At 45.3% G+C, this 11,526-nt stretch overlaps 1 protein-coding gene across 1 annotated transcript in view; it reads left to right on the top strand.

Annotated features, from left to right (window-relative positions):
• The window catches only part of LOC104980867 (chromosome unknown open reading frame, human C2orf49), a 10,705-nt gene extending 758 nt beyond the window's left edge, over nucleotides 1-9,947 (top strand). The window contains exons 2-4 of the mRNA XM_010829690.1: nucleotides 1,276-1,442; nucleotides 4,944-5,319; nucleotides 7,137-9,947. Coding sequence (XP_010827992.1) covers nucleotides 1,276-1,442; nucleotides 4,944-5,319; nucleotides 7,137-7,193 — 600 coding nt within the window. The 3' untranslated portion in view covers nucleotides 7,194-9,947. The remainder of the gene's footprint in view (nucleotides 1-1,275; nucleotides 1,443-4,943; nucleotides 5,320-7,136) is intronic.
• Nucleotides 9,948-11,526: the final 1,579 nt, after the last annotated feature.

Below are 11,526 nucleotides of genomic sequence, written 5' to 3' on the forward strand. Positions count from 1 at the left end.
CATCGGAGAAGTCGTCTGTTCTCCACACTCACTGAGTTCAAAGATGGGGAAACTGAGCCCCAGACAGGTGGAGTGACTTCAGTGTTCACACCGCCGTTAGATGGTGCCCCCGGAGAACTCAGGGCTCCTGGCTCTCAAAGCAGCGTTTGCTCTTTTTCAGCTGTTGTGGCCTCTGATAGCAGACGAAAGATAAGACCAAAAAAAAAAAAGTGTTGAGTTTTGTCGTACTCTAGAGCACCGGGAACTGTGTTCAGTATTGTGCAGCAGCCTGGATGGGAGGGGGGTTTGGGGGAGAATGGATCTGTGTATATGTACGGCTGGGTCCCTTTGCTGTCCACCTGAAACTATCACAATATTGTTAATCGTCCAGTATAAAAAAGTTTTTTTTTTTAAGTGATGAGTTTTGTTTAAAGTGGAGAATTGCTGAAAACTTTGGGGGGTTTTAAGTGGCATGTTTTGTTATTTTCCTTTTGTTTTTCCCCTCAATACTCTTTCTCTGGTTTCTTCAAACCCGGCCCTCTCACCTCCCACCCCCCACCCCGCACCTCGGTAGAATTTTTTAGAGATATCAATTACCTTTTTTCCCTGTGGTTGTGAAACTTTTTAGGTCCCTCACAGTCACCCCAGCATGTGTGAAAACACAGACTGCTGGGTTCAATGCACAAAGTTTCTGGTTCAGTAATTTTGAAGTGTGGCCTGAGGAGTGCCATTTTTAACAGGTTCTTGCAGCTGGTCCAGAGATCAGTTTGAGAATCGCTTTGAGGTCTGGGTGGTGAGCTCAGGTTTAATATAGTTTCCCAAGAAGGGAAACTTGGGGAAGAACATAGGGGGTGAGACCTCCAACCCGCCCATCTGCTCATGACAGTAGCTCTCTAGATACCTTTCTGACAGGATGGAGTAACTGTTATCATTGCTTGCTTGCTTTTGTCTGGTCTCCCCAGACAGTTCCCAGTTTGCAGTTGCATTCATAGGTTAAGATGCTGCTACTGGAAATGGCCTTTATGCCTCCTGTGTGGGTTGAGCAGCGTGGACTGCTGTCCTTCCACACTGAGAACACATGACCATTGTCTTTAGGATGAAGCTGGACAGAAAACTTGAAGAGCTTAGCCTTTCTATAGTACCGCTTCTTGCAGCAGCATACAGAATGTTAGGCACGTGTCCAAACATGAAAGTGGCTTTATACTTGTTATCTCAGCACTCATGTCTTACCCTGTTTGATAGGTGCTTAACATGAAGGCTGTTGTTTTGAAATTACTTTTGCTTCCTTTTGCACAGAAGAACATAACTGTTGAAAATGACATGAGAGTAAACAAAGACAGCCTGACCGACCTTTATGTTCAGCATGCAATACCACTGCCTCAGAGGGATTTGCCAAAGAGTAGATGGGGGAAAATGATGGAAAAGAAGAGAGAACAACACGAGATAAAAAAGGAGACAAAAAGGTACTTTTTCTGTGGTTCTGGTTATTGTTTTATATGCCTGAACAATCTTGCTTTTCTTTTTCCCCAGGTGAATTTAGGTAAAAAAATACTTGCTCAGCTACTGTTTATTGAGTATAGGCATTGTGCTGTAGTGTAAATAAAACTGACCGAACTCCTTGCTCAAATTTGAATTGGGAGAAACACAGTAAAAAAGTTAAGTCAAATGCAGGCCACGCTGCAGTGTGGTAAATGCGAAGGAGAACAGTGACATGGGAAGAGGGATGACAGCTGTGGGTGAAGTGCCCAGGGACAGCCGCGCTGAGAGGTGACATTTCAGTGGAGAGACCTGTGGAAAGTAGGGGGTGAGCCAGGCTCTGGGCCGAACACGAGCGCCAGGCCAGGGGTGTGTCCGAACGGTGGCTGGAGCAGCCTGGAGGCAGGCGGGGCCAGGCAGGGAAGGCGGCGCAGAGGCTGAGCGCGGGAGGACCTGAGCTGCCCTGAGATGAGCAGCCACCGCAGGATTTCCAGCAGAGAGATAATACCGCCTGATGCACATGTTAAGAGGTTTACTCTTGGCTGCTATACCGAGACGTGGTTTAAGGTTGGGGGAGGGTGGCAGAACCAGGCCGGGCATTGTTCTGTACTCCTGGCAGTGGACAGTGGCGATTCTGGGGGAGGTACTGGACTTGGTCAGAAACATTTGGGGTCTGGTTGTGTTTTGGAGGCAGAGCCAACAAGATTTATTAAAGTAGGAGGGAAAAATGGAGTCAGATAAGGCCATGAGGTCTGTGAAAAGAACAGAAATAAAGAGATGGTTGTATCACTTCCATAAACCCCAGAAAATTTTAAATTCCAGAAAAATGTTCGTCAAACCACAAGCAGATAAATTTCCTTTTGTACATTTAATTAGTCAGCATAGTTAGTTAGGACGAAGTATCTTAAGATCTCTAAGTGGCCTAATTAATTATTTTCCTGTGTCTATTTCATTACATTGGGTGCTATTGATTAATCACTGAATATTTTTTTTAGAGCCTCACTGTCCTTGGCAGTGCAGACAGTGGGAGAAGATGGAATGAGAGGGCTGCAGAAGGAGCACCTTAGCTCTGAGTTAGTGGTTTTAATCTCTAGTGACGAAGAAAGATTCCTGACTGATGGGTGATTATTTCCCACTTCTGAGAATAGTGGAAGAACATCCCACCTGTGTCATCTGTGTATAGTCTTTTGGCGAACAGGTGTGTGTACAGTCTCAGTGTTGATCGGAACACAGTCAGCTCAGGATGAGCGTATTTCTTACAAGCTCCCAAGGCGGTGCTGATGCTGCTGGTCCCTGGTAGGACTCTCAGTAGCAGAGCGGAAGTGTTTTTCCTAATAACTGGTTGTTCAAGTTCTTTTAACATGTCTAACTGAAAGTGCCCCCCCACCCCATCCCGGCCAAGACGTTTGTTTCACTTGAGGTCTAATTAATACTGAACAAATGAATGCTTTTATTATTTATACTTACAATTAAGAGTGGAAATTAGGTTTTCAGAAACTGAATGTGAAGACTTGGCAGTTACAAACTTAAAATTATATAAATGTTACAGTTAGTTTAGAAAATGCCTGGACTTAAGGACTTTTAATGAGTGGGGTCAGATGTCCTGTCAATTCCTTGGTGTAAGCTGCCAGTATGGTGGTTTAGTGTAGTTTTGTAGTTTGTTAGCCTTTCTAAATAATCAGTGATACATGGGCAGGATAACTCTGTCAACAGGATGGTAATTTTTAAAAGTTAAAATTTTTTGTTGTTGTTCAGTCAATGAGTTATATCCAAGTCTCTGTCCATGGACTGTAGTACACCAGGCTTCCCTGTCCTTCACCATCTCCCTGAGTTTGCTCAAACTCATGTCCATTGAGTCAGTGATATCATCCAACCATCTCATCCTCTGTTGTCCCCTTCTCCTGTCCCTAATCTTTCCCAGCATCAGGGTCTTTTCCAGTGAGTCAGTTCTTTACATGAGGTGGCTAAAGTATTAAAGCTTCAGCTTTGGCATCAGTCCTTCCAATGAATATTCTGGGTTGATTTCCTTTAGGATTGACTGGTTTGATCTCCTTGCTATCCAAGGGACTCTCACGAGTTCTCCAGCATCACAGTTCGAAAGCATCAGTTCTTCAGCACTCAGCCTTATTTATGGTCCACTTCTCACACTGGTACATGACTACTGGAAAAACCATAGTTTTGACTTATAGGGACCTTTGTTGGCAAAGTGATGTCTCTGCTTTTTAATATGCTGCCTAGCTTTGTCATAGCTTTTCTTCCAAGGAGCGAGAGTCTTTCAATTTCATGGCTGCAGTTACCATCCATAGTGATTTTGGAGCCCAAGAAAATAGTCTATCACTGTTTCCATTGTTTCCCTATCTCTTTGCTACGAAGTGATGGGACTGGATGCCATGATCTTAGTTTTGTGAATGTTGAGTTTTAAGCCAGCTTTTTCATTCTCCTCTTTCACTTTCATCAAGAGGCTTTTTAGTTCCTCTTCACTTTCTGCCATAAGGGTGGTGTCATCTGCATATCTGAGGTTGTTGATGTTTCTCCCGGCAATCTTGACTCCAGCTTGTGAGTCATCCAGCCTGGCATTTCGCATGTTGTACTCTGCATACAAGTTAAATAAGCAGGGTGACAATATACAGCCTTGATGTACTCCTTTCCCAGTTTTGAACCAGTTGATTATTTCATATCCGGTTCTAACTGTTGCTTCTTGTCTTTTATACAGGTTTCTTAGGAGACGGGTAAGGTGGTGTGGTATTCTGATCTTTTGAAGAGTTTTCCACAGTTTGTTGTGATCCACACAGTCAAAGACTTTAGCTTCGTCAGTGAAGCAGAAATAGATGTTTTTTGGAATTCCCTTGCTTTTACTATGATCCAGTGAATGTTGGCAGTTTGATCTCTGGCTCCTCTGCGTTTTCTAAATCCATCTTGTACATCTGGAAGTTCTTAGTTCATGTATTGTTGAAACCTATCTTGAAGGATTTTGAGCACTACCTTGCTAGCATGTGAAATGAGTGCAATTGTGCGGTCGTTTGAACATTCTTTGCCTTTCTTTGGGATTGGAATGAAAACTGACCTTTTCCAGTCTTGTGGCCACTGCTGAGTTTTCCAAATTCACTGGCATATTGAGTGCAGCACTTTCAAAGCACTATCTTTTAGGCTTTGACACAGCTCAACTGAAATTCCGTCACCTCCACTAGCTTTGTTCGTATAATGCTTCATAAGGCCCACTTGAAGTTTTAGGGTTAGTTGATGGATTGATGCTCTAAAAATAACTATGTCTTCTGTATACATGAAAGATAACTAAATTTTTGTTGATAAATTTTGTAAAGTTCAAAGCAGCAGAAAGTTATTTCATTTAGGGTAAACATAGAAAACTTCATTTCCAGTAGTCCTACTTAGATTAGGCAAATCTTTTTTGATCATTTTAGCTTTGAGTTCCAGGGAACTGGTTTGCCATTCAGAGAGTACTTTTCATGAATACATCTCTGTGATTTCAGGAGTAGCCCTGCAGATGGGTTGCGGAAAAGACCCCTCATTGTGTTTGACGGAAGTTCAACAAGTACAAGCATAAAAGTGAAGAAGACGGAGAACGGGGATAATGACCGGCTCAGGCCCCCGCCCCAGGCGAGCGCTACCAGTAATACCTTTAGAAAATCGTCAGATTCTTCCTCGAGTGTTTCACCCCTAGTTTTGTCTTCCAATTTGCCTACGAACAATAAAATGGAACACGGTAATAATGACACTAAGCAGAACCATGACTTAACACATAGGAAAAGTCCCTTGGGCCCTGTGAGGTCGCCGCCTTTGTCGCCTGTGGGAGCCACTCCTGTGAAGTTAAAGCGAGCTGCTCCCAAGGAGGAGGCCGAGGCCTCGGTGAGTGCTGCCTCGCGGTGCGTGCCAGCTGCATGCCTGGGGTCCGTTCTGCAGAGGTGTCTCGTTTCTACGTCTCATTCCCTGTGTGTGGCCCTGGGATCCATGATAAGCTAATGTCTTTTAAAGTGCACTCAGTTTATTTCTGCTTAAAACATGTAAAGGGAGTGCCTTTTGGGCACTTTTCCTAGATTGTGCTCTTAGAACTAAAGGAGAGAAGTAGTCCTGTGTTAGCAAGACTCAGAATGTTAACTCGGTTGGGCAGGGTTACACATTTATTAAACGGCATTGTAGATATTGACCTTGAATTGGTCTGTTTTGCACTTACCTTAAAATCACACCAGAGTCTTTAGGGTTTACCAGTTGCCTCTCCCTCCCCCCTCACATACACCTGTCTTTAGGAGGATGGAGGTGGTTTGGGAGACGCTGCTCTGTTAGGCTCCACTAGACTTACTGTCTGAATGCTTGCATTTCAAATGGCAGATCTGTAGAGTTGCCAGAATATATTGAGTTTAATTATGAGATTTTACATACATATATATGTGCAGTTTTACAGCTTTCACTCCTTGTCTTAGTTCATTCAGGCCGATATTAACCACAGACGCCGCTGACTGGGTGGCTCCAACAGTAAACGTTCGTTTCCTGAAGCCCTGGAGACTGGGGCCCACAGTCAAGGCAGACTCAGCGTCTGGTCAGGGCCTACTTCCTGGTTCAGAGTCAGCCGCTCCCTCTGCGTCCTCTCCTGGCAGAAGGGGCAGGATGCTCTCTGGGGTCTGTTTTATGGGGGCAGGCACTCATCCCCTTCTTGACCTAACTGCCTCCCAGAGGCCCCCCTCCAGCACTGCCACCTTGTGGGTCAGGATTCAGCACAGGGAGTTTGAGGGACAAAGGTATTCAGTCCACAGCATTCCTGTATATTCTTCAGCTTTGTTATCATCTTCATGTTCTATGTCAAAGAGATCAAGACTGACTAGTTGAGACCTAAATAGCAGACCCCGGAGAGAGAGCTGCAGTGACCTGACCAGCCCACAATTCTCGTTTCAGTTCATTGTTCAGACTTCTTTCAGCCGCCCCCTGTGGTAGGTACAGTAGGTCTTCCCATTTCACAGATGAGGAAGAAGCCGCCTTAATAACTTAAACAAACTAGGGCTCCAGTCTGTAGTTGAGTTCAGGTCTGCTTGACCCCAGCACACGCGCTTCTGATGACGCCATGCTGCTTCTGTCCTCAGTCACTGCTGGGGGCGTGGGGGGAGAGGAGAGGTGGGACTGTGAGGGAGGCCCTTGAATATTATGGTCAGTGAGCACTGAGGATTTTTTTTTCCCCCAAGCTCTTGGAAAGCACTTTTCTACTCAGAAAACTTTCATTCTTTGAGAGATGTGACTTTTCTTTTAAATCTTGTACTCAGATCATAGACTGTGAGGTTGGGGTGCGATGGGCCCCGCAGGGAGGAAGCAGGTCTGGAATGGCTGTCGTTCTCATCTCTGAGTGTAACTGGGGGCGCTTCCAAAAAACCCCACTGGGGTCAGGGTCACGTTCCAGCACTTCCTGAGGGTGTTGGTTGAGTTGGCTCTGGGGTGAGGTCCAAGCCTGGGCATGTCTGTGCCCCGGGCCAGTCTGTCCAGCAGACATCTGAGAACCGCAGCTGTGAACACAGGACTGGGGGCTGGCCTTCTTTCCTGCTGCCTCCAGTTCCTCCACCAGGCGGCAGCAGTGCGCCACCATTCCTGTGTCAGCGGTCAGTCTTGGTGTAAAATATGCCTTTGGGTTATCCTTCGACATTTGTGCAAGTGTGCACTGACTTCTGCTCCTGTGTTTTCAGATTAACCTGAAACCCCCAGAAGCCAAGAGGAAGATACAGCATGTGACATGGCCGTGAAGGAAAGTTTCCAAAAATGTAAATATAACTGTAACTGTAGTTTTTCAAGCAAGTTCACATATATTGACAGTATTTACAGAGATCTTGATTATTGTGGAATTTTCTTAAGAGGTTTAAATTAGGTTCAAAAAAAATAAAGTCCTTTTCTTTCCCTTTCTCCCTCCTTTCCTTCCTGTGGGGGGGCGGGGGTGGAAATCTTGCCTTTCATTCTCTGATTAGGAAGGAATTTCTTTTTAAACAAGTGGTGTAGTAAAGTCATTTATATTGGCCCTAGTCACATAATTAGCTGCAAGTCTGGTATAAAATATTTGTTGAATTTTAAGAATTATGCTCAATTGTCTGTTTTGGTCTTTGGGTAAATTTGAGGGTTTTTTTAAACTCAAATACATTAGAAATTCATGATTTTTATTTCTTTTCCCATGCAAAAGAATATAGCAGTTCATCACAGTGTTTTAGTGAGTACTGCCAGAGTCCTCTTCAGGGTTCCCCATGGAGAGCATGTTTGCAGTGCTGCCAGCTACCTGCTCAGAACGTTCAGAGGACACTGCTGTCCTTGACGCCCATGTTGCCTCTTTGCATAGAAGCCAAAAGGGAGCCCAGTGCTGTTCCTGCTCCTTCTTCCCTTTAATTGTGAGTTGATTTTTGGAGAGTAAACTGCCCAGGCCTTGGATGCTCCTGCCACGTAGTCATGGCAGCTCTGACCTCCCTCTCAGTCAGGAATCACTCCTTCCTGGGAGCGTAATCTTTTCCAAGTGAAGCTGGCTTTAAGCTCTTGAGGGGAGTGATCCTGTTGGAGGTGGTATCTGATGGCAGGAGACTCGGGGGATAGGAAGAGAGGGTAGAAGGCCAGAGCCTGAGGGTCAGGAAGCCATGTGCAGTTGGCAGGAGAGAGGCCGCTGAGTCTGGGGGTTGCTCAGAGCAGCGCGGGGCAGTGGGGGTACTGCGGAGGCACCAGAGGTTTCATGGTGTGTGAAGTGGTGTCACTCCAGTCCACTAGCAGAAGTCATTGGGGAGACACGCTAGCCTCGTGCTCATGAGTTCCCAGGTCCGTGTTCTGCCGTGTGTTTCTGACCAAGGTCAAGGGCACTTCACATTCTTCCCTCCTATGAGTGACCCTCAGATTGGAGTTTTCCTTCCTAGAGCAGTTCATCCCTTTGTTGATTTGTTAAAACAAGCATTTTAGCTCTGAATCGCCTTACAAAACATTCATTCAGCCTTGAAGATAGGTACTATACCTAAACTTTAACCCTACAGTTTTCAGCCTTTCTGCCTTTATCTAGACTATAAATCCGTACACATAAGACAAAACTGACAGACACTAGTGCTGTGTCAGTTGTTAATGTTACGGTAAATTGTTAAACATGCTTTGTTATCTGCAGGGCTGACATCTGGGTATGTTAAAGGACAACCATAATCCTACACATACTGTGTGTAAAGGGAGATTTTGCAAGTGCAGATTTTAGGGTAGAATGGCAGATTGTATTTTATGTTCTGCTGTCTCCTCTTCCATTTGCATCTCTCTCCTAGTTAAGAGAGAGTTAGCTGTTGACAGTTTTACGTCAGTGGAAACTTGTTTTTAGTTACTCAATAAAAATAATTTTTAATTTGTATATTTAACTTACAGAGTAGGTTGGTAATAACAGCTGAACTGTGTAACATTGTTGCTTCAAATTGAAGTTTATATTACGAACATTCAGCGTCAGTGCTCATATAGCAGCATATTATTGAGCCGTTTTGAGTTTGAAGAGTGGAGAAGCCTCAGCCAAGTACTGTGGGTCACGTTCGCCAAATCCGAGCACAGAGTGGACACGGCTCCGTGGGCGATGACAGCGGTCCCAGGTCACTTTATGGGCTTGTCTCCAGGCCTTGACCTGCGCGGCACTCATGTGGACGCCCCTTGCTCCTTGACAGGGGCCATCTGGTGGCTTGGATGAAGTGAGTGAAGGGTGGGTGGTCAAGTCAGGTGGCTCCCGATGTAGGCACATGTCTACTTCCTAGGCACGTGGGCTCCTATGCCTCTCCCTCTTTGCTCCCGGTTTTCCTTTTTCATACTCTCCTCTCCCACAGTTCTACTTTCTCTGCTCCTTCTCCTTCACCCTATAGATCCTGAACTCCAGGCTTACATTTATTTGCAAGTCAGATTGCTTGGCCCGCTGATCACTGAGGCCAGAGCTAGGTGAGCCCTGTCCTCCTTGCGGACCAGACGCTGGTGCAGGGGTCCGAGAGGGTCTGTCGCCCAGTGGCCGAGGAGGCGAGCAATTCACCAGAATCTCTTTGGGCAGCGACCAGGCACTTTGCAAATACCACTACGAAGCCATCATATCTCTGCTAGTATTAAAATTCTTCAGAATTGTAATTCTTATTTGAAACAGCATTTTGGTTGACTTAAGTTTTGAGAGATGATTCTAAAACTGATCTAGAGACTCATTCAATAGCAACGACCTTCTAAAAACTTGCATTAAGTGAAACTGCCTGTAGGTGAAGTCATAGGTCTGTGAGACATCCTTCCTCTGTGGGTTGCTGTGGAGCTTGTCATCCTTAGAGGCTCCGGAATGGCCATGTTTTAAGTGTGCTCTTTTATTACATGTTGGTTTTGTAATTCGGTACAGAGAGTTTACAGAGAGTTTAACCTTGTAATATACATTTTTGTATGTCAACAGTCTTTTAAGTAGCCTTATCCTTATTTAAATAAAAGGAGTAAAATTACTGAGTAGGTCTGTCATTCATAACAAAAATAAAATGTAAAAACATGTAGTGATTTGATTTTTTTTTTGCTGTATAGAAACTTGTTTATTCCTTATAGTACAACCTTCTGTACCTGGATCGACTTCTCAGTAGTCTAGCCATCCTGGGCCTGCGTGAGGGCTGAGTGGGGGTCCTTGGGCTACCCACTGGTGGCCCTGTTCTTCCAGGGACGGAGCCACCAGCCCCCATGGTCCTCGGTCAGCTGTCCTGGCAAACGTGGACTCAGCAGAGGCTCAGCTGAGCGGGATTTGTTTCTGGAGTAATCTTGAAAAAGTTATCTCTTATTTTTTTACTGATGTTTTACTGTTGGAAATTGAAGCTCTAAATTAACTAAGGAATTTGGAAAAGCCTCAGGTGACTTTCTACCTTGAACTTAAATGTAGATCTTTTCTTTTGTTTGGACAGAAGAGACCAAAAAAATCTCATTTCCATGCAGATCAGTTTTCCCACAGTGCCTTTTGCTGACTGATGTACTCTGTGCTGTCTGTACTGAGCTCAGTCGTCTTCCTTGTTGTGGCAGAAAAGATAAAGACGTGAGTTAGGTAAGTTCCTGCTCAGGATGGTAGATAATCGCAATGATAGGAGGAAACTCAGACTCTGCAGTTGAACAGTGAGGGATGGGGGTGGTGAGGAGCGTTAGGGAAGGTCCTCCAGGAAGAGATGGTGCTTTAAGGGGAGGCAGCTTGGAAAGCTTTCAGGAGAAGAGTCCTGTTTGTCGTGGGGTTCAAAGGACTGTGTGGTCGTTGCTGCTCTGCCCATAAAAGGCAGAGTCTGCGTCCCACTGCTGGGTGTGGAACTGGTCAAGTGCTCACGCTTGGACCCATGCTACAGCTGTGGGAAAAGCCCACCGGAGAACTGTGTCCCAGCCAGCAGTCAGCATGCCCCAAGACCCCTGACTGTGGGTCACCCTTCTCCACTGCCAGATGAGACCAGCGCTGGCAGCTGACTCGGAATCATGAGGAGCAGAAAGTGTTGGGGTTCTTTGCTCCCAGCCCTGGATAACTCAGACACCAGCTAGGTGCAGAATGAGGGTCTCATGGCAGAAAGGCCGCTGTGGTTCAGATCAGTGAGAACAGGGAGCCTATTATGAAATTACCCAGAAACCAGGGGTGGGGGCAGGGGGCAGGGGCCAGATAACCTAGGATTTACACAGCCGTGTAGGAATTAGGATTTGATTCTAAGGGTAACTGGAAACTGTTAACTGTGTCCAGCCTTAACTGCGTTCAGTTTAATCAAAGAACAGATACAAGACTAGTTCAGTAAGTACATAATAGCTCTATACATTTTTTCTAGTAAAAATTATTGATCTTTTTTAAGCATATTTGAACTTATATATATATATAGACTAATAATTAAAGCTTTTGTTGTTGCTGTTTGGTTGCTAAGTTCTGTCCAACTCTTTGCAACCCTGTAGCCTGCCAGGCCCATGCATGGGATTTCCTAGGCAATAATACGGGAGTGGGTTACCATTTCTTCCCCAGGGGGATCTTCCTGACCCAGGCACTGAACAGGCATTGAACCTGCATGGCATGCGGAATCTCAATTCCCTGAGCAGGGATTGAACCCATGGCCCCTGGAAGGGGGACAT

This window comes from Bison bison, unplaced genomic scaffold (genome assembly GCF_000754665.1).
Source record: "Bison bison bison isolate TAMUID 2011002044 unplaced genomic scaffold, Bison_UMD1.0 scf7180017864508, whole genome shotgun sequence".
Taxonomy (NCBI): Eukaryota; Metazoa; Chordata; class Mammalia; order Artiodactyla; family Bovidae; genus Bison; species Bison bison.